Raw genomic sequence first — 23,680 nt, forward strand, 5'->3', positions numbered from 1 at the left:
TCCTTTGAAACTATATCTTTGACCACCTCTATTTCCTCCTACCCGAGAAAATTTTTTCAAACCTCTCTATAGGCAAGTTCATTAACACTCATTCAGATAATTTTAATCTACAGTGTTATTTTCTTCCTACTTTCCCAAAGTTACCTCTTCTCTATATCCACATTCTCAATGACAAACATCTACTATTTCAAACTCAAAAACCTAAGATATCTTAACTCATTCCTTCTTCTAACAATATACATTCAATAAACCCTACTTGTTCTGCCTCTACAAGGGGAAATTACTTTCCAATCTTTCACCCCATTAAAACAAGTAAAGCCTAGCCTCCTGTTCCAGTCTATTCTTTATCAGTCCTGCCAATTTTTCTTCCTTTTATTTTTTTCTTTTCTTTTTTGCAATACTGAGCATCAAACCCAGGGACAAACTTGGCGATCCTCCTACCTCAGTCTCCCAAGTCACTGGCACGTGCCACTGCGCCCAACCTGATTTTTCAAAACAGGAGAAGCAGCAGCAGCCGCAGCCACAGCAGCAGCATAAAAGAACAAACAATGGGGAAAAAAAGAATGATTTCCCCTCATCTTCAATTCTTGGAAAATTTATTTCTCAAAGCCCAATTCAATAATCCATCAAAATTAACTGCTCTTGGGGTACACCTATAATCCCAGCGACTCAGGAAACTGAGGAAGGAGGCTCACCAGATGGAAGTTAGCCTGGAGAACACAGCAAGACTCTTAAAAGAAAAAGTAAAAAGGGGTGAGGGTGTAGCTCAGTGGTAAATCACCCCTGGGTACAATCTCAGGTACTGTCAAAACTTTTTTTTAAAAAAGCAACTTACAAAACAATCAAAATAATTAAGGCCTTAAACTTGAACTCAAAAGAAATCAAAGGGCACCCTCTTGAAGTTCCACTGTTACAGAGGCAATTTTTATTAAAAGTTTCACTGTGTCCATCTGTGGAGTGAGGAAAAACCACATAAACAAAGAAAGCTTCAACATCAGTATCAGGCTGATAAACAGCCTATGGAGAGATGGTGAGCTCGAATGTATCACACAAATATCAACTAGCTTGAGACAGCAAAATTACTCCCTCAAGTAAGTGACTACCTAATCTCCAAGACAAATTAGTATTAAATAAATACTGAAATTAAGTACATCAAAACCATCTCACCAGGTACAGTCGCATACACCACTAATCCCAGCCACTGCAGAGACAGAGGCAAGAGGGTTCCAAATTTGAGGCCAGCCTCAGCAATTTAGTAAGGCCCTACACAACTTAGCAAGACTCTGTCTCAAAATAAACAACAAAAAGGGCTGGTGATGTGACTCAGTGGTAAAAGCACCCTAGGTCAAATCCCCAGGTTAAAAAAAAAAAGTATCAATATTCATGTGTTCAGTTTTAAAATGATTCTCCATACTTTTTCTGTAAGTCCTTCTTATAATGCTTAAGAGAAGTTTAACAATGTAGCCTTATGACTAAATTTCAAATAGTCTTATGACTTGAGTTTAGAAGTATTTGGGGGTTGGATTTTTTTTTTTTTTTAGTTGTCAATGAATCTTTTATTTTATTTATCTATTTATATGTGATGCTAAGGATCGAACCCAAGGCCTCACACATGCCAGACAAGTGCTCTACCACTTAGCCACAACTCCAGTCCCCTAAAAAATACTTTTTTAAAAACATGTATTTGGTTTGCTTAATAAGCAATACTGGAATGTTTAAGATAATTTGTGACTCACTGCAAGTTTCATTAATTAAAAGTGTTGCTATTTGTCAATTAAACTCAATAAAGCTAGGGAAAAACAAAAGTTAAGTACTGGGGAAAATCCTACTTGTTGAAATTTTACATTTACTTTATGAGGCATACAAAGTGCTTAAAAATATGATAAAACCAAATATTAAGTGTGTAAACATAAGGAATGCAATTAAATAAGTTGCTATAGTACTCCTAATAGCTAACATTCATACGCCATTTTCTAGTGTTCAACTTGTTCCAAGCACTTTATAGTATAAACTCATTCATTCAGTAAATATGCACTGAGGATTCACCATAAAGCAGGCATCACTGCAGGCTCTGAGAATTAAAGCAGTAAACAAAACAGTCCCAGCCTTCAAGGATCTTACCTGGTACTGAGAGGAGACAAATTTCAGGTATGATAAATACTGTTAAGAAAAACATACCAGGCTGGGGATATAGCTCAGCTGGCTGAGTGCTTGCCTCGCAAGCACATAGGCCCTGGGTTCAAATCCCCAGCACCACAAAAAAAAAAAAAGAAAAACATACCAAAGTGAAGGAAGGTGTTGTTTTAGGTAGTTTAACGAGGGTCACACCTGGTTGCACAATTTCATATGGAAGTCAACATAAATAATGCCCTGTTAGAAACCCTCAGAGAGTTGGCACAGTGGTGCATGCCTGTAATGTCAGTGACAAGCCAAGGCTGAGGCAGAAGCATCTCAAGTTCAAAGCCAGTCTCAGCAATTTATTGAGGCCCTAAGCAACTTAGCAAGATCCTGTGGCAAAATTTTAAAAAAAAAGGGGGGGGGGGGTGGACACTTAGCTCAACGGAAAAGGGCTCCTGGGTTTAATCCCCAGTAAGGGTGGGTGGGGGGAAGCCCCTTAGAAAACTTCCTCAGAGAAAATCTCTCTACATGAAGTAAAATCTAAACCTAAGAAATGAGGGAGCAAGGGATGCAATTTTTTTTTTTTTTTTTTTTTTTTTTTTGGGATGCTGGGGATTGAACCCAGGGCCTTGTGCTTGCGAGGCAGGCACTCTACCAACTGAGCTATACCCCCAGCCCCGGGATGCAAATATTTGAGAAGAAAACAAGTACAAAGGCCATTTTTCTTGAGAAGGCTATTTTAAGGAAGATTTAATCTTTTCAAATGGAATTACAAGTATTAATCAAAGTCTTCACCCATTCAGAAAAAGTATACTTACCTTATATTAAATTTGCTAAATTAACAATAATAAAATGTATAAACTGAACTTGGAGATAAGTTTTTTGTTTTGTTTTGTTTTTTGAGATGGGATCTTATGTCACTCAGACTAGTTTCTCACTCCTAGGCACAATAGATCCTACTTTAAGCTCCCTGGTAGATAGGACTATCTACCATGCACCACCAGCTGGAGATCATTTTACTTTATGATTTTAATCACTCCATGTAGTCTTTTAAACCAAATGTAAATAATCTTCCCTATAACCAAAAGTAGCCCTAGAAAGCAAAAAACATACAACATTTCTTTGCTAAGTAATTCATTGGACTGGCAATCTAATTTAATTAAACTAAATACTCTTTCATATAACATTGGAAAAAAATCCTTTTCCTTTTAATTAAGCAATTTTTATTTCGAAAGTAGAAACAAATACATAGAAAAATTATGTGTAACTTTGATAGTTTTTATTCCAAATGTAGATATCCTTAATTAAGCATTTTTAGCTTTATTTGTATCCAAAAGTATCAAACACAGATGTATAAGCTTTTAGGAAAAAATTTTCCTCTTTAAACAGGTTTTTGTAGTCAGTGCAGTGGCACACACCTATAATCCCAGTAACTCAGGAGGCTAAGGCAGGAGAATCAGAAGTTCCAAGGAAACCTTGGCAACTTATCAAGAGACTGCGTCAAACTAAAAAATAAAAAGGACTGGGGATGTAGCTCAGTGGTTTAAAAAAAAAAAACCCTAAATTCAATCTCCAGTACCAAAAACACAAAAACAACAACCCATCCACCACCAAAAAAACAGGGTTTTGTTATTTTTACATTTTCCCTTTTAGAATGAAAATGATTCTCCTACACACAAGAAAAGTAAAGCTGGACTCGAATAGTTCTCACTATTCAGTGTTGCATGAGCAACAAACAGGATTCTTTCCTCTTTTATTGATCTTTGAATTTAGCTAAAACTAGCCCTTTTTATTATTAAGTATTTTACATTAGTTACGTTTGAAGTATTTTATGCACATAATCATCTACAAAATTTACAGTAAATAAAACAAAACAATATACAGGAGTAGAGAGTTTATTGCTGCAGTTCAAAGAATAAATTTTTTACAGGTGAAAACCAAGGTGAACACATTTGAGTTAAATGGCAGCCTTATTAAAAAGTTTTTAGTGAAATTTCAGTTTTAAGTTAAATGAAATGTAAAAGATTGTTCATAAAAAAAATTGCTTTTGAAATAATAATTCCAAAATCTTCTATTAAACAGGTAAAAGGCACCTCCAGTACTTAAAATATTTATGGCAATCTCAATAGTTTAATTTTAACGGTATTATAGTACATGTGACTTATGCGAACATGCTATATCATTAACACTCTGAACAATGAGAATTGTAGACTGCTCCCATGTTATCCTGGGGATGGAGCAAGACACAGTCACACCTGTGTATAACACATCCACTATGGCATATAATCCAAGTATCTAAAACAATGACTATCAAATCTCCAAACAATATATAATTTATAACTAAACTTGTATGTTCAGAAGACTCCTTAAGGGGCTAGGGTTGTAGCTCAGTGACACAGCACTTGCCAAGCACGTGTGAGGCACTGGGTTTGAGTTTCAGCACCACATAAAAAATAATAATAATACTAAAGGTATTGTGTCCACCTACAACTGAAAAAAAAAAAAAAAAACATTTTAAAGAAATAATGGGGCTGGGGAGATAGCTCAGCTGGTAGAGTGCTTGCCTGCAATCACAAGGCCCTGAGTTCGATCCCCAGTGCCGTGAAAAGAAAAAAAAAAAAGAAATAAAACTCCTTAAGCATTTTTTGGCAAACCTTAACTATTCAAGCTCTAGTCCCCCTATGGAAGCCAAGATTTTGGATTAACCATTAATTACATACTATTAATTAAATGGGCTTTTTTTTTTTTTTTTGGCGGTGCTGGGTTTCGAACCCAGCATGCGAGGCAGGCATTTTACCAACTGAGTTATATCCCCAGTCCTTTTTTTTTTTTTTTTTTTTCCTTTTCCAAAGATGGGTCCTCCCCACCCCCACCCCCTACCCCTGCCCCCTCACCCCCCAGGGCTAAGGACCAAACTCAGGGCTAGGCAAGCACTGCCACTGAGCTAAATCCCCAACCCCAAATGGGAATTCTTGATGTTCTTCTTTTGAAATTTAATTTTATTAGAAATTACTTATATGGAAGTCATAATTTCATTAGATTGCTCATTCATTTTTGTAACCTCAATGGAAATTTTTGTAATTTCAGTAACAGGTTTATTAGGAGCTATCAATATTGACTGCTTATACTAACTGTGGGCATTGTCAATCTTTTTTCTGGAACTTTCTGAAATCCACTCCAAGGTGACTTGGTTACTACCTTGTTTCCCATCATTTCAATTTCTAGCTAAGAAGTATGGACTTTCCTCTCAGACATTTGTCACTTACTAGCTGTGTAACTAACTTTTCTGAGTTCCATTTCCATATCAAAGAACAAACCACTTAATGAGCACCAGTCTTAAATCAAGTAACCATACACTCTATTTAAAATAAGAAAAACACAGCTTATAGACAAGTAACTTCTTAAAGTTAAGAGTTCTTAAGGCACAGAACCAGGACTTAAAATGAGGTTGATTCCAAGCCCACATTCTTTTTATTGTACAACAAAAAACTACACACTTCAGCTGGGAGTGGGCACATGCCTATAATCCTAGCTATTCAGGAGCCTGAGGCAGAAGGATTCCAAATTCTATGCTGGTCTCAGCAAGTCAGCAAAACCCTGTCTAAAAATAAAATAAGAAAGGGCTAGGGGTATAGCTCAGTGGTAGCATGCCTGCCTAGCATAAGCCAACCCTGGGTTCAGTCCCTAACATCACAAAAAATACTAGGATTCACATCACTTTAATTCCTGTCAATCAGAGAAAGTGATGTGAATGCACGGAAATTAAAATCTAGAATACTAGGCTGGGGATGTAGCTCACTGAAAGCACTTGCCTAAATGGGTGATACATGGATTTAATACCTAATAGCCAAAAAAAAAAAAAAAAAAAGAAAGAGAAGCTAGAATACCAATAACTTTTTTCTTCTCAGTTTCTTAAAATTAAAAAATGTATACATTAAGGTTTACAGTTAGGTTTTTATCACTAAAGACTGCTAAAATGCATTTTTTTTCGGTACCAGGGATTGAACCCAGGGACACTCAACCACTGAGCCACATCCTGGCCCTCATTCTTCTTCTTATTATTATTATTTTATGTATTTATTTATTTTTGCAGTGCTGGGGATTGAACCCAGGGCCCTGTGCTTGCAAGGCAAGCACTCTACCAACTGAGCTATCTCCCCAGCCCATTATTATTACTATTATTATTATTGAGAGAGGGTCTCCCTAAATTGCTTAGGGCCTTGCTAAATACCTGAGGTTGATGATCCTCCTGCCTTAGCCTCCAGAGCTGCTGGGATTACAGGCACCAAACCCAGCACTAGATGATTAAAAAAAAAAAAAAAAAAAAAAAAAACTATTAATAGGCTTAAGACGGGAATGACTTAAAACAGGCAAGAGATATCTTTTTGAAATGAAAAAAATAGGTTCTAAAATTGCACTGCTGTGATGGTTGTGAGGTAGAACAGAAAAGAAATAAAAGCTGAATGCAGTGGCACATGCCTGTAATCCCAGCTACTAAAATGAAAAGTCAAAATGGCAGGGATGTGGCTCAGTGCTATAGCACCCACAGAGTTCAATTCCCAGAAGAAAGGAAGAAAGGAAAGAATGAAGGGAGGGAGCAAGGAAGAATGAAGAAATGATTTAAAAGGTAGAGAGGATACAAAAAGTCAAGGATAACTTAAATCCTAAAGCCTGGTGCTAAAGTTCCTCGCACTTTCACTCCCAAAGCCTGTATTCCTCCCAGTCCTCACTCCCACATTTCTGGGAAGTCTACAAATCCTCACTCATAATCTTAAAGTTACTGGAAATTCACAGTTATGAAAATTGCCTTTTGCACTGTTAGTCAGGACACCTGCATTTTTAGAATAGACTGAGCAAAGACAGATACAAAAACCTTTAAAATATAGGGTACTTTCCCAATTATATTTATTATGGAGAAGACATCAACCTAAGAACTGCCAGACCACCATAAACCATCTTGTGACCACCAGACTGATGTCATTCCCCCATACTTTCCATGGCCACCCTCATGAACTTTCCTACAAAAAGAACACAATACCACAAAAGCACTTTTCACTTTCCTGAGAGACTGCATTCTCCCTTGAATGTGTACTTCCTGTTTTCCTAAATAAACCTCTATGCCTCAGTATGTGACTTGTGCTGAAATTCTTTTCTGTGACAAACACCAAAGACCCCTTGTACTGAGCTGAGGTTCCCTCTCTGGGACCTTATCACTCAAGTTAAACCCCAAAATGTAATTTTAGCATAGAGGTAGGGCACCTCAAAGTACAGATCTGCATTGTGGTCTTCTTTAATAGATCAACATGATACTTATCACTGCATTTTTTTTTTAATAGAGGGAGTTTCACTATGTTGCTCAGGCTGACCCTGAACTCCTGCCTCAGACTCCTAAGTAGTTAGAACTACAGATAGATACCATCAAGCCAGGACCTACACAAAAATTTTATCTGAAACACTAACTGGCAAGAGCTGTCTTACTAAAATTAGTCACCAAAACAAACTTACAGCATAACAAAAGAGTTATGCTGAAATATAGATGCATAATACTTTGATGAATAATTTAAGAGAGTTCTATTTTTCAAGATCCAAGTATTCGCCGGGTGTGGTGGCACACGCCTGCAATCCCAGTGATTCAGGAGGCTGAAGAGGATTGCAAGTTCAAGGCTAGCCTGGACAACTTAGTGAGACTCAGTCTCAAAGTAAAAAAATAGGAAAGAGTTGAGGGTAAAGCTCAGTGGGGTAAAGCGCCCCAGGATTCAATCCCTAGTACCATTTTAAAAAAAAAAAAAAAACAGAAGTATTCAGATCAAGCTACTTCCTTCCAGTTGTAATTGTTCTGGTGTATGTAACACCCAGAAGAAAATTCAAATGTCACTGTAAAATGTGGTCCAAAAAAGCATATCAGAAAACAACTGATACTATGGTGCTGGTACAAGGAAGAACACATATACACACAAATGGTCCTGAAGACAGCACCTCAAAATCACAAAAGTAGAGTCTGATTGCTTAAAATTCAAATGTCAAACCCTGCATTTAACACCTATAGGACACTGAGCAAGGTATTAACCTCTACTCCAATTTGCTTATTTGTAGAATGAGGATAACAGTAACACTACCTCTACCTAAAATTGCAGTGAGAACTAGTGATAATAAATACAATGGTTAATATGTAGCTAGCACAAAGCTAATGTTCAATAAATTATTAGTACTACTGTTATAATAGTTTTTAGAAAAATCTAAGCTAGTCTGTTTCAATCTTCAATATACATACAATCTGCCCAAACAGCTGTTACAAAATGTGATATTCTGATCTACTAAATTTGAAACTGTAGGGGTGGTATCTGGAAAATCTATTATTTAAAACAAACCATCCAGGTGATCATGAAACACGCTAAAGTTGGAGAACCACTACCTGACAGTTACAAATGAATTAGATGGCCTTTATCAAAGTACACTGACTACAGATAGAAAAGTCTATACCTATGTATGTGGCAAAAGTCGAGCTGGAAAATGTTCTGAGCAGTTTGCAAGGTAAGAAAAGCATTTATTCAAATTGATAAATAACTCTATAGTCAATACAAAATTTGGTCACTTTACCCCCTTTCTTCACGAGATACTGTTATCAGAAAAGGTTCCCCTAAAATCAGACATTTAAAATCTCCACAAGATGGGTGTAGTGGTGCACACCTATAATTTCAGTGAGGTTGAAGCAGAAGGACCCCAAATTCTGTCCCAAAATTTAAAAAAATAAGTAAAAAGGGGTGGGGATGTAACTCAGTGGTAAAGTGCCTCTAGTTCAATTCCTAGTACCAAAAAACAAACAACAACAAAGTCTAAAAGCAACGATATCGCCTCACAGCAGTTCTTGAAAACTATGAATGCCATGAGAAAAATTCTAAGGTGAAGTCTTGTAAGATCTCCAAGTATAAATCAGATTGAATTCTAGAGTTCTCAGACATAAAAAAGCAGTTCAATCTCACCAACAAATGCTGAGCAAAAATAAGCAGACACAAAATAGTACACACTGTATGACTCCATGTTCAAAGCAAAGAAAAAGTCAGGCAAAGTGGTACATGCCTATAATCTGAGCAGCAGGCTGGGGATGTGGAATGGTACCCCTGTGCCACTGGGGTACCCAAAAAATCCCTGGTGCTCAAAAAAGAAAGGAAGGAAAGAAGGAAAACAAAACTATTCTACAGTACTACATACCAAAATAGTGGTTTCCTTGCAGGGGGAAATGAATGGCTAATGATGAGAATGAAGCATTCGCCTCTCTGGGTATGTTTTTTGCTTTTTTTTTTTTTTTTTTTTTTTTGTACTACTCAGTATAACCAGCCAAGTCAATTAAAAGCATTATTTCATTTTATAAAACAGACACCTGCTTTCTAGTGGAGAACTGCGTAACAGCCCAATCTATTTTCCTTGAACTTCTTTCTAATCAATCCAAAACATATGTAATTATTAAGGAGGGTAAAGAGTGCCAGAATATAATTAGTGACCCAATTTCCTAGGTCATTTAAGTGACATTTTGTAAGAGCCACTCATCCCTTATAGGGTATCAGAATTCTGGTAAAAACAAAAGGTAAAAATTGTGTTCCAATCCCTTTAAATGCCATCACAATATAAGACAGAAGGATATTTTGTCATATCAAGTTTTTCATTTCCAATTCTCATTAGGGTATCTCCAAGCACAGGACACTTTTGTTCTTGTTTTTGTTTTCCAAATATTTACTGTTTCACACTCACAAACTACTTAAATCTGACCTTCTGACCTTTCCTTTTCTTTCTCTCTTTTTTTTTTTTTTTGCGGGGGTGAGGGGGTGGTGCATACCAGGAATTGAACACAGGGGCACTCAACCACTGAATCACATCCCCAGCCCTATTTTGTATTTTATTTAGAGCCAGGGTCTCAATGAGTTGCTTGGCGCCTTGCTTTTGCTGATGCTGACTGAACTCTCAGTCCTCCTGCCTCAGCCTCCAGAGTCACTGGGATTACAGGCTTGCATCACCACACCGGAAATGACCTTATTAGCATTAAGCACAACAACCAGTAAACAACAGAAAATGTCAAAGTCCTTATGTAATAAAATAGTAGCTTTGGGGTCATACAGTTTTAGAATGTAAAGTATAATACCTTGTTTTTATCAGTTATTTTAAGAAATTCAATAATTCTTTCATAAAGAAAACAAGGGCTGGGATGTGGCTTAATGGCAGAGAGCTTGCCTGGCATATGTGAAGCAATGGATTCAATTCCCAGCTCTGCAAAAAGAAAAAAAAAAAATTAAAAAGAGAAAAAAAAATACACCAATAAACAATAAGCACTTTTTGGGGAGTACTGAGGACTGAACCCAGGGGGGCCTTTACCACTGAGCTACATTCCCAGCCCTTTTTTTTTTTTTTTTTTTTTTTGAGATAAGATCTCCCTAAATTGCGTAGGGCCTGGCTATACTACCCAAGCTGGCTTTCAACCTGCAATTCTCCAGACTCAGCCTCCTGAGTGACTGGGATTAGAGGCAGGAGCCACAGATCCCAACCAAACAATAATCACTTTCAATGTTAAAAATTATGAATACCCTCCTAATACCCAAAGTTTCATGTTATTCAATTATTAAATTTCAGTAAATGCATCACACTGCCATTCTTAACAAAAAAAGTATTATGAACATACGGCCTAAGCCCTGCTAATTAAGACTTTGTCACTCCATATATTAAAATTATGTCAAGCTGTGCACTATTTAATAAACACCCTAAATTGATCTTAGAACTTAATTTCTCTAATTCTCCAATATCTACCAGAGCATGTTTTCTCTTTAGAGTCTCTAGTACTACACTCTTAGGTAGTTTCATATTTTAACTCTGTTCAAAAAACTGCTACTAAATTTTAGGGTATAGGGAAAGAAATATTTTCTTTTCCTTTTTTTTTAAATGTTGAGGAAAATCCAGGGCCTTGAGCATGATTAACATGCACTCTATCCCTAGCCAAGAATATTTCAAATTTTAGCTAAGAAATTATAAAACATTGTTTTAAGAATAAGCTTTATTATCCTCAATTTATAAAGTGTTCCTAACAAATAGCAATAAAACATCCACCATAATAAAAGAAAACCAAGGCAAAAGATTAAACATGCCATATGAATCATCTAAAATATTAATACTTCTTAAAATTTAGGACAAAAATCAACAGTATACAGCATAAAGACTTTCAATGTAAAAGCGTAACATAACAAAACAATGGGAAAATAAAGCATTTCATTAAATTGAGACGATTTGGAGGAAAACATTTAGATTCTCATTTTACAGCAGTGCCAGATGAAATAAAAGTTAAACTTACTTAAATTTAACTTTGAAGAAACTGTAAAATATCAGTATTAATTTTTTTACATTTCTGAAGATAAAATTTCACAAAATCAGCAAAACCAAAGTATATTAAGATATCTGATTACTTAAGTTTTAAAATTGTTTTAATCAAAAATTCACAAGAGAAATACTTCTATTAAGCATAATTTACCTTAGTTATTAAAGGAAGTGATACATGTCATACATACTATTAAATTTTTATAAATATCCAATTTTGACAATGTATGGAACAATACGCACTCCAGTGAGAATGCATCTCTTTCATAAATACTGTGGCAATATGTTCAAAAGAATTAAATTAGAATAGTGGAATATGACATCTGCATAGAACATCATATTATCATTTATAATGGTGGTTATTAAAACTCATGAGAATAGGCCAGGCATGGTAGGGCACACCTGTAACCCCACTGATTCTAGACTGTGAGGCAGGAGGACCTCCCAAGTTCAAGGCCAGCCTGGGCAACTTAGGGAGACCCTGTCTCAAAATTTTTAAAAAATCCTTTGGGATTACAGTGGCTGCGGTGACTGAGGCAAGAGAAGTCCAAGTAGAAAGCCAGCCTCAGCAACTTAGCAAGACCCTAAGAGAAACCTTGTCTTTAAAAAAAAAAAAGACAGGACATGAAGTAAAATGTTTTATCTGAAAGTGTATTTAAATGCTAATAAAAATTACATTAATTCATAAGACTTAAAAGGCCTCACAACAGACTTTGCACTCACTGCAATACATACATACACTATACCTAAGTCAAATGCTGTCATCACATCACTACTGAAGGAATACAAAGTTTAAAATAAGAAATTAAAATAATAGGCCAGGGGCTAGAGTTGTAGCTCAGTGTAGGATGCTTGCCTAGCATGTGTGAGGCACTGGGTTTGATTCTCAACACCAGGTATAAATAAATAAAATAAAGGTCCATTGACAACTTAAAAAAATAAACAAAAGGCCAGTGAAAAAGTCAGCAAAGCAACAAAGAAAATCCACAATAAAATGAAATATTCCTCACCCCTGGACATCTAGATGGTCTAAGGATAGAGATTTAATATCAGGGTTCAAAAATGTAGAACTAAATAAATATGGACAGGTTATTTCTGAATTCTAACTACCTGATTTACTAATTCATTCATTAGCAAATGTGCTAGTTGTTTAAGCAATTAGTTGTTTATTATTCACAGGAAAATGTAATAGTCTTATTTGGGAAATAATTCCTTGAAATATTAAATAAATAAGTAGACATATAGATAAAAGCAATAAAATAAAACAAGGGAAATTTCATACATAATAAACCATTTTTATTTGGCATCATCATATAAGGAGCTCTGTGCTTGAATTTTCCAGAAAACTGAAACCTGATACAGTAGCGAAACTTTAAATGTTTACTTTATAACAATCTTTTCAAGGGGCACCAACATATTTATTACTTTCTTAAAGTATCTAGAATAAAAATTTATGATTAAGGTCATAATTGCAACACATGGACTACCACATACAATATTGTGATTCCCTCTGGAGCTAATGATTACAGGAGTGTATGTTTTTATGAAATGATCTTTTTTTTTTTTTTTTTTTTGGTGCTGGGGATCGAACCCAGGGCCTTGTGCTTACAAGGCAAGCACTCTACCGACTGAGCTATCTCCCCAGCCCCTATGTAATGATCCTTTTTAAACACTCTTGTTCTATAGCTTCATCTACTTTTAAAATATTTTTTCCCTTTTCCCTTGAAATAAGATGACACATCAGCTGAGTGCATTTGACTCCAATGGCTAACACTGTGGATTTTCATCTGTGGGTTAATTTCAATTAGTAATTTCTGGATAAAGGCCACAGGCTTACTGTACATTTAAGACCACCTAAAAATTTTTTTTAATTTTTAAAATTTTTTATCTATTTATTTTTGCAGTATAGAGGACTGAATCCAGGACCCCACACATGCTAGGACTCTACCACTGAGCTACATCCTTAGCAACATTTTCTTCTTGTTCTTCCCCCATCCCCTTTATTTTTTTTTGGTGGTGGTACAGGAGATTGAATCCAGGGGCAGGCACTCTATAGTGATATGTATATCCTCATCACACGCCCCCACACCCACACACTTTTTTTTTTTTTTGAGACAGAATCTCCTGGAGTTGCCCAGGCTGGCCTCAAACGTGGAAACCTCCTGCCTTGGTCTCCCAAGAAGCTGGGATTACACGTGTCCACCACAGTGCCCGGCCTCCTTTTTATTTTTGAGACCAGCTCTCAACAATGGACCACATGTACAATGGACTGTTTCACCCGATGTCCTCAGAGCTGTCTTAGTTTGTGTAAGTACACTCTATAACATTCACAGAATGACGAAATCAATCAAATTATTCAGAATGTATCCCCCTAAGCAATGAGTAACTGCTAGTGTTACAGTTATCTTGAATACTCAGAGACCTTTTTATACAGGATCTGTGCTGTTTCAAATGGCTAGGATCACTAGTACTTAAAAAACTTTGGATGAGTTACTGACTCTAAATCGTTTAAAAATAAAGGTAATAACAATCAGAAGACTGAATCAGGAGGATCACAAATTCAGGGCCAGCCTGTGCAACTTACACAGAGGCCCTTGGCAACTTAAAGAGACAATATCTCTAAGTAAAATTTCAAAAAGGCCTAGGGATGTAGCTCATTGGTAAACTGTCCCTGGGTTAAAACCCCAGTAATAATTAGCTTGATTAATTATGCAGTGATATTTTCAACTCACTTATCTCTGACAAGATGAAAATTACCTGTATAAATGAGAAAAAAAAATCTGAAAAGAAAAACAGGTCGTATGAAAGGACCAGTTCAAACAAAAGATCCAAGTCCATATTTTGATGGTTTTAAAAGTCAAGACTTAGGCGTTTGAGAGATATTTACTGATAGTGTTTAAGTAGAATGACAATGGTTATCAAAATATTAACTACAGAAATATACACCACAGTATGTATCATGTTTATATTAAACACTGCTATGAAAATCAGTATTTCAGCAACTATTCCTTGTCGATAACTCCAAATTGAATTTTCATATGAAATTAGTTTTTTTTAAGCACCTGCACTATGCTTTCGTTGATAATTCTGGTCATGTAATTTATTACAATATTCTTGGACACTCATTCGAGAACTACCAAAATCATATTCTTTATATAATTAATATATCACAAGGACACCTATGCAATAAGTTAGAAGTTTTGGAAATTAGCAGGGTGTCAGAAAAAAAGAAAAAAAGTCACAGGAGGATAAAATCAGTAATACATTATCTTTTTTATTAATTTCTTCCCATCATCACTGAAGTTTTTTAGATCTCATTACTTCTATGAGTTAATAAAAAGAAAATAAATTTTCTTGTTTAAGTTTTACTCAAGAAAACTAAAACCATGTAAATACTTCTCTCTTCCTTGGATTTTCTCAGACTATTTTTACAAAGAACCTCAAATACATTAGGACTGGCAATTTTTAAGACCTGCCAAAAGCAGTTTATAACACAAAAATTTTAAGAGTAAGGAATATACACTATTGATCAGAGGCACACAGTGGCCTACCAAAGATCCAATTACTACACTAAACTTATATGGATACCTTTGCAATGGCCACTGCATGAGTGTGACCTTCAAACCCACTGTCATTTTCACAATTTCCTACTTCTAAAAATAGTAGTAAAATGTACTTAACAAATGTTATTTAACATAATGGCTTTACTAAGTAAAGAATTCACAAAGTTTCAATTAAATATCAACCTCAGTTACTTTTATTACAGGAGGTAATCTAGTAATTTTGGAAATGGGCTGTAGAACCAAAAGAATTACTTAAGAGTAAAAAACTGCCTCAAATACTCTTTTTCCAAATTCTGATCAATTCAAGTTTCCCTCTAACCATTATGCGCCTGCCTATTCTTGATGGTGGCTTTTGCATTCTGTATACTGTTTTCTCTGAAATTTCTATAATTTAATTTCATTATCACCCTATATCCCATGTCTCCTTTTCCTCTTTCCCACATCACACCTCTCCACACTTGCTTCTTTCAACATTCCTCCCTGATCTATTACAATAAAAGTAACAAAAAAAAAAAAAAAAAAAACAATGCCCAAAGAGCAGATACCTTTTTTTAATATGACAGATCTTACAGATAATATTACTGATATGTTTTGGGGTGAAATAACATTAAAAACAAAAAACACACACACACAAAATGATAGCTTTTTACCAACTTTTAATTTAAATAGATATATATGTCTGTACTGCTGTATCTGTGTCTATCACTCTCCAGTTGAGTTCAGTCATAACTAGTATTTTAATTGAGCTGATAAACTTTTTTAAAAACACCTACAGACATACTTGAGTTAAAATTTAGAATATATAAGCAACATACCACATAAAGATAAACATATGAGCTGGTAGCAGTGGTGCCTGTAATCCCAGAGAATAGTGAGGTTGCAGAAGATTTAAGGCCCACCTCAGCAATTTAGTGAGACCCTGTCTCAAAATAAAAAAATAAAAATGGTTGGGATCTAGTGGTAAAGTGCCCTGGGGTTCAATTCCCAGTACCAAAATGAAAAAAGAAAAAAAGATAATCATGTAACATAAACTTTAAACATAAAATATAAAACAAGTGATAAGACATTAATTTTTTTTAAACCTTTGTTTTGCATAGACTTTCTTTTGTGCCAAGTCACCAACACACTAAAATTATTTCCACTGCAAAAATAATAGCACTATAATTAGAAATTTTCACAGGAGTACACTAACAAAACATCTTGCATTTTATCTTAGAAAATATGTACACAAGTCCTGAAAACAGGCAAATATGACTAGATAAAAATTTAACAGAGTAGAAAATCTGCTGATTGTTAATGTTGGGAGTAGTATACGTAAAACAACCCCCTCTACTTTCTCCCCTTTTCCGTTCTTTAAAAAAAAAAAACCCTAAAGTAAATCATAAAACACCCAAAAAGAGTAGTTACTTAATGGGGTAGATATGAGAAAGGGAACTTGGTAACTTAGTGGGCAACATGAAACAGGGGGGAGACCTCACTCTCTAAACCTCTCTACAGCAAGTGTAGGGACAACAAACTCTTCTTTATTTCTTTTTTTTTTTTCATACTGAGAACCGAACCCAGGCGTGCTTTACCACAAAGCTATATCCCCACTTTCATTTTGAAACAGTCTCGATAAATTGCCCAGGCTGGCCTCGAAACTGTGATCCTCCTGTCTCAGCTTCCCAAGTCTCTGGGATTACAAACTTGCAGTTTTACTTTTAGTTTAAAAAAGATAAAAGTACCAAGTTATCTGATTAGTTATGTGATTAATTTCCCACTCCAAATACTACATAAAATTCAAACCGCTAAATATGAAAAACAAAGGCATATAGAATTGTGAGAAAATATTAGAGAATTAGACAAAAATAATTTAATTTCAAACTCATTTATTAAAAAATGAGCTCAAGCTCTGCAAAGTTTATGAGAAATATGTTTTAATTAAAAATGTAGCCTAAAATAATCCATTACCTTAAATATGTAACTGAAAATAACCATCTCTAAACATCAAGGATGGCAAGCTTAGAACAGTTGTAATCAAAACCCTACCGATAATTACCAGTTAATAATCACGTACATAACGATTAAAAGAATGATTTTATTCTGACCTCGGGTAGTGTCAAGAGATGTAGAGAACTCTCCAAACACTGCCAAAAGTTACTGTAAATACGAAGTGTCAGAGATGAGGAAGTTATTAATGGCCAAATAAATGGAAGTAAATGATACCAGAGAGATGGACGGAGCTCTGTTTTAGGCGACTGGAGAAAGGTACTGCAGCAGAAAGAGCGACAGAATGGTTAAAAGCAGATCTGGAATACTTTAGAAAACGACAACAAAGCGAAAAACTGAAAAGAACGTTTGAAAGTAAGATGAACAGTATCCAATGGGATCGTCACGTTGCGCGAGCACGGCTCCGGACTTCCACTGTGTGGGACGGGAGAGGAACTACCACTGTGCGGGGGAACAGCCCAAGCTGAGGGGTACGCTTCTGCAGGTGGCGGAGCACCCGCAGGGGGTGGGGAGGACCGTGCTGCCTCAATGGGGTCACTGTATTCCCTTCAAGATTAGGAGAAGCTGACACAGCACGTCTCCCGGCACCAAGAGGCACACGCCCGAGGCCCCTCCCTAACAACTTGCCTTGTAGAAAGAGTTGCGGGTCCCAGGCCCCCGGAACCCAAGGCTCCGCCATCCAGGACAACTGCTCTGCCAACAACGTCCCGCGAGAATCGAGAGATCTCGCGATACAAACTTACTAGCATCTCGCGAGTCTCCTCTAGAACCAACATGGCGGTAAGGAAAAAGCAGTATTTTAGAACTTAAAAGTGCTTTATTAACGACTGAAGAACGTACAAAATACAGGAAGATCAAAAAGTCTTTTCCACCTTATATGTCTCCTCTTAGTTTCCTAGAAGAGAAGAACAGCAGCAAACCATCCCAAAACCTCTGACGATCACGGTTATACTACACAGTGCAACCCACTGACTCAAGTCTCCTTGCTTGTCACGTGGAAACAGATTTTCGGCGTGCCCGTCACGTGGGCCGCCAATGAACGCGCGCGCGCGATCGTCACCCTCCCGGGAGCCCTCCCCGCCCCCTTTCGCCCGCGCACACGTGCGCGCGCACCTCCGCCCCACGTGGGGGCTTCGCCATAACCACCGCCTCCAGCCCACCCCCTCCCAGAACTTGGCTCCAAATCCGGGTCCCAGAGCCGATCATTTCCACCCCCCGCCCTCCCTCTTTCTTCTCCCTCCCCCGAGTCTGGCCCCCACCACGTGCCCCGAGCGCCTGCTCACCTTCCGCACGGGGTCGAGCGTGACGGGCCACTCCGGGAGGCGCCGCTACCGTGGTTTCTCTCTGCTCCCGCCAGGGCACTTGCTCGAGTGGCCACCGCCGCAGGAAGCTCGACAGCGGCGCCGCGGCGCTTCCAGGTGGGTCCCCGCCTCCCGCTCCTGCCACTTCCCGCAGCACCAGCGGCTCCTTCCGGTCCCCTCCTTTCTCCTCCTGGTTGGGACCAGCAGGCGGCCGCGGCTGCAGGCGCGCTCACTGCACCGCCTGCTGGTAATCGCGGCCTGTGCAGCGCCCGCGGGCCGAGGGCCGCCGAGGCCCGCCCCCTTGGCCGGTCCCCGCCCTTGAGCGAGGGTTGGTCTTCTGAGGGCAGGACCCAGTCCATCCCGTGCAGCTGTATGTCCTGTCTCTACTCAAGGAGATACCGCCCCTTTTCTCCACTGTTGGAAGACAGCTTCATCCTACTCTTTGGCTTCTTTGAGAATCGAAGACCTAGCTCCCTTGGCACTGTGGTATATTTTAGATGCTTCTGCTTACCTCATCGCTAACCGATGGCCCCCATGGCTCACCTCTGTGACTTTCTGGATCTCACGACAGAAAACTCCAACCACTTCTGGCCTTTGCACTTGCTATTCTCTCCGGCTAGGACACTTCCCCTAGATTTAACTCATCGATGTTCGATATGTATTTCAGGTCCCTTTTCAGAGGTCACCGTCAGAGAGCTTCCGGAAGAGCATATCTCCAGATCACTACTTTCACACTTTCTACCTTCACACAGTTATCATTTCAGACATTATTTGCAGATGTTTTCCTCACCAAGAATGTAATATTTGTATAAACAGGATTTAGTGACTTTTTTTTTTTTTTTTTTTTTTTTTTTTTTTTTTTTTTTGCGGGCGGAGGTGGGTGATGTGCCAGGGATTGAACTCAGGGTCACTCAACCACTGAGTCACATCCCCAGCCCTATTTTGTATTTTATTTAGAAACGGCGCCTCTCTGTTGCTGAGGCCGGCTTTGAACTCGTGATCTTCCTGTCTCAGCCTCCGGAGCCACTGGGATTACAGACCTGCGCTACCCACCTGGCTTGAATTTAGTAATTTTTGTTTGTTGCTTTATGTCCAGAACTATGGCACAAAACAGTGCCCAATAAATACTCTCAAAAATCTCTTGTTAGGGGGCCGTGGGTATAACTAAATGTAGACCACTTGACTAGCATATGCAAGGCCCTGGATTTGATCCCCAGCACAGCTGAAAAAAATTTTTAAAAAGCTATATTGCTGGGGGCAATGGTACTTGCCTGTAATCCCAGCTCCTTGGAAGGCTGAGGCAGGAGGACTACAAACTTGCAGCCAGACTGGGCAATTTAGCTATACCCTGCCTCAAAATAAAAATAAAAAGAGCTGGTGATACCACTTGGTGGTAGAGTGCTTGCCTAGCAAGTGCAAAGCCCTGGATTTAATCTCAGAACTAAAAAATATATATCAGGGCAGGATGGCACATGCCTGTAATCCCAGGGGCTCCAGAGGCTGAGGCAGGAGGATCCCAAGTTCATAGCTGGTCTCAGCAATTTAGCAAGGCTTTAAGCAACTTGCAAGACATATATATGGTGGGGTAAAACGTGGTGGTCCTAGCTACTGAAGTTCAAAGCCAGTCTTGGCCACTTAAGGAGACCCTACCTCAGAATAAAACTTAAAAAGGGGAGGTTAGGGACGTAGTTCAGTTGTTGCTTAACATGTGCAGGCCCTGGGTTCAATCCCTAGCACCGCCACCACCACACCCAAAAAATATCCACTGTATCTACCAACTTCATTGAGCATACAAATAAAGCCCAACCCACATTAATAGATGTAATTGCTTCCTTTAAGAGCTGTGGAAAAACTTAACTGAAACTTCCTTCCCTGTCTGTAATTAGAAGACATATTCCAGAAATATTAAACCCAGTGGCACAAGACATAAAGTAGTACTCTTCTACAGTTGTCAAGTATTGCTTTATTGCTTTGCTTTTCTTATCTCTGAAGCAATTTTTTCAGGCAAATGGATACATGTGCCTGCTTTTCTGTGACTAATAAAAGTTACTAAATGGTTGAAATGGCTCCTGTATTTTAGTTTCCAGTTCAAAATAGCATCTGCCTCAAGACAAAGGGTGACAGATACATTTTTATGTTGATAAGCACGTTTGTTTATTTATTGAGACAGGATCTCACCATATTGCCCAGACTGACCTTGAACTCCTGGGCTCCAGAGATACCCTGCCTCAGCTTCCTGAGTAACTGGACTACAGTACCAGGCTCAGGAAGCTTTCCTTGAATCTACTTGGTGTTCGTTCTGTGTTAGAACTAGAAATACAAAAGAAAGCAACATGGTTTCCCTATCTTCCTCTGTATATTTACAGAGCCAAATTCTACTTAAAATGACCACAGTCATTGAGTCTTGTGTGTCCAGCACTATACTACATATAAGACATATAACTGCTGGGTGTGATAGTGCCCACTTATAATCCCAGTAGAGGCTGAGGCAGGAAGATCACAAGTTCACGGCCAGCCTGGGCAACTTAGTGAGATCCTGTCTCAAACAATAAAAAGAGCTGGGCATGTAGCTCAGTGACAGAGCACCCCTGGGTTCAATCCCCAGTACAACAAATATTATTTCCAGAGAGGCCACATCCAGTAACTGATGAATGCATGGATAAAAGTCCCAACCTGCTAACTGCTCACCTCAGTTTGAGACGATCCTCAAGGATTATCACATCTCCTACAGAACTTGCAGGATCAACTGAGGTACTTCATTACAACTTTTCCCTCTACCCATTCAATTTTGGGTGCTTGGTTTTTTGTTGTGTTGTTCTGTTTTTTGTTCGTTTTTGTTTTTGTTTTACCAGGGATTGACCCTGGGAGAGCACTGCCTAGCATGTGCAAGGTCCTGGGTTCCATCCCCAGCATGTCTAAATGTATGTATGTAACCATTGTTAACCTTCCCTGTGAATGACCCACCCTAATTAAGATGTAGTCCTATATGACCTTTGTTATTTTCAACTAGAATTGTAGAATGTTGAAGATTTGATGTGTTTTTGCTTTTTTGTGCTGGTGATTGAACCCAGGCTTCATGAACTATACTATACTCCCATCCCTAAATACTGAAGAAAGAAAACACTTCAACATCAAATAATGTAGGGGTTTGTAAAATATTTTCTGATGCACTGGCACTCCTATTACAAACAGTCTCAGGCCAGAATACGATACTTGAACCAAATAAAAGAGAGCCTAGGAGTGGGCAGTGAGCTCGCATTTCTCTCAGTCCCATACTATAGCATGTAAGACACTGCCTTCCTTAGAACCCACTCTGGAAAATCATTGATATAGTTCGTTCATTCTTTCAACATATGACAAGTACTACACACAGTGCTGTACATAGAGTAGTGAACAAAACAAGCAAGGTCCTATTCTGACAGAGCATATAGTCTAGGGAGAGAGGCTGATATTCAAGAAATAAGCACATATATAAATAATGTATATAAATCCTGTTAAGTACTGTGGATGAAAAGTGCAGGTCATTGGGGCTGTGGGTATAGCTCAATGGTAGATTACTTCCCTTCCATGTGTGAGGCCCTGGGTTCTGTCCTCAGCACAATTAAAAAAAAAAAAATTAATCTGTACTGGCACATGCCTGTAGTCCCAGCTAAGACTAGTCTGAGCAATAGAGTGAGACCCCCTTCTCAAGAATAAAAAGAAGAAAAAAATTCAGGTCACAATGAGCATATGTCCATATACCCCAAAGTACACTTTCTAAAGTACTTCTAACCCACTGACACTCAGGCCAAATGAGACCTGAGGTGTGAATGGATTTAGGAGTTAGGCAAAGAAGGTGGGAAAAACATTCCACAAAAAGAGAATAGTTTATGGAAAGCCCCATTACATAGGAAAGAACTTAATACTGCTACTAATACTATTTATCATTACCAGAAATAAATCACTATTTATGAAAATAATGTATCCTAATTTCTTTCATTAGATCATAAACTTTTTTCCTATACCATTAAAATATTCTTTAAAAACCCTAAGGGATGATTACATAATTTAACCACTTTTCTTTTTGGGGATATATACTTTCATGCTATTATAATTGGTTTGGTTATTTCCTTTGTGTGTCTGGATATTTGTGAGGCTGAAGCTCTATGATTTGGGTAATTGATTGAATTTGTGAGCAAGTGAAAGGAAAGCCTAGGATTCCTGACTTGGGTGACTAAGGAGATGGAGTTGTCATTGATGACCACAGAAAATACTAAAGTAGGAACAGGTTTAGCATGGAAAATGATGTGTTCCATTAAGGGTATATTGAGTTTAAGATAACTCTAGTATATCCAAATGAAGCTGCGTAGGAGTCTAATCTGGAAGTTAACTGGAACCTTGGATTTAAATGTGGTTGGGCAGAAGGAAAGCACAAAGAGTGAAAATAGCATAAAGAATAAAGTCTTGAGAAACACTGAATTTTTCTATGAAAGGAAAGTGAAAAACAAAAACACTGAGGAACTAGAAAAGTAAAAGAAAAATTGGATAGAATGGTACCCCAAACAAAAGGGAGGAGGAAATTTGAAAAAAGGAATCTTCAACATTAACATATTGGACAAATTTGCCAGACACTTATTTTGAGTTATAGACCACATTAAGCTCTGGAGGTAACAAGACAAAACCCTTTCTTTGGTGCTTACTATATATAGTGAGGAAGATGTGGTTGAACATCACCAAAATGATCAATATATTTAGCATGTTTTAAAAATTTGTATATTACTTGTTTCTAAGAAGTACTTATTTCTAAGAAAACTTATAGTTTATGAAAAATCAGTATAATAGGTAAAAAAACAAATTCAAAATACTTAAAATGGGAAAATTAGGGAGAAAGGAAAACAGAAGCAAGAAAAATAATGCACAAAGATGCATGCGCTAAAGGTCCTGAACATTTGATTTACACTTTCTGGTAGATGTTGTTACAAGGAAAAACAAGATCATTTATGATGGTCTCAATATCCATATAGATTTGCCTGATGGAGGCATTACTTGTCCCAATAGTAAAACAAAGATAAATCCCTCCCACAGTATCTCTTAACAGACAAGATCATGTGAACAGTGTTCTCGACAGCATCTTTCTAGTAAATCCAACAATTAATTTGATGGGATCCTTTAATACATCTTTCACTCTAGGCTGAAAGCAATTCAGCTTGGAAGAGGTGATAGGCATAGCCTATGAAAGAAACTCTTTTAATCTTAGAAGGAAAGAGTTAAGAAATACTTAAAGGAATAAATGAATTATACATTGTTCAGATGATCCTCCATTTCTTCATGGTCATTCATTTAGCTGATGTGATCCATAAAACATGAGTCTTCTGG

General features: G+C 37.7%; 1 protein-coding gene across 14 annotated transcripts in view; it reads right to left on the reverse strand.

Moving 5' to 3' along the window:
• Positions 1 to 18,881, reverse strand: part of ZZZ3 (zinc finger ZZ-type containing 3) — a 103,239-nt gene extending 84,358 nt beyond the window's left edge. For 8 of the 14 annotated variants that reach the window (XM_079128781.1, XM_079128777.1, XM_079128780.1 and 5 more), the window contains exon 1: positions 18,308 to 18,447. Coding sequence is in view for 2 of the 14 variants with exons in the window: in XM_079128770.1 (XP_078984896.1) it covers positions 18,308 to 18,684 (377 nt within the window). In the remaining 12 variants the exon portion in view is untranslated. Of the gene's footprint in view, positions 1 to 10,252; positions 10,367 to 17,651; positions 18,056 to 18,307 lie in introns of those variants that run through there. The other 6 variants (XM_079128770.1, XM_079128767.1, XM_079128771.1 and 3 more) reach the window with 6 other exon arrangements.
• Between the last annotated feature and the right edge of the window lie 4,799 nt (positions 18,882 to 23,680).

Source organism: Sciurus vulgaris, assembly GCF_902686455.1.
Source record: "Sciurus vulgaris genome assembly, chromosome: 1".
NCBI classification, from domain to species: domain Eukaryota; kingdom Metazoa; phylum Chordata; class Mammalia; order Rodentia; family Sciuridae; genus Sciurus; species Sciurus vulgaris.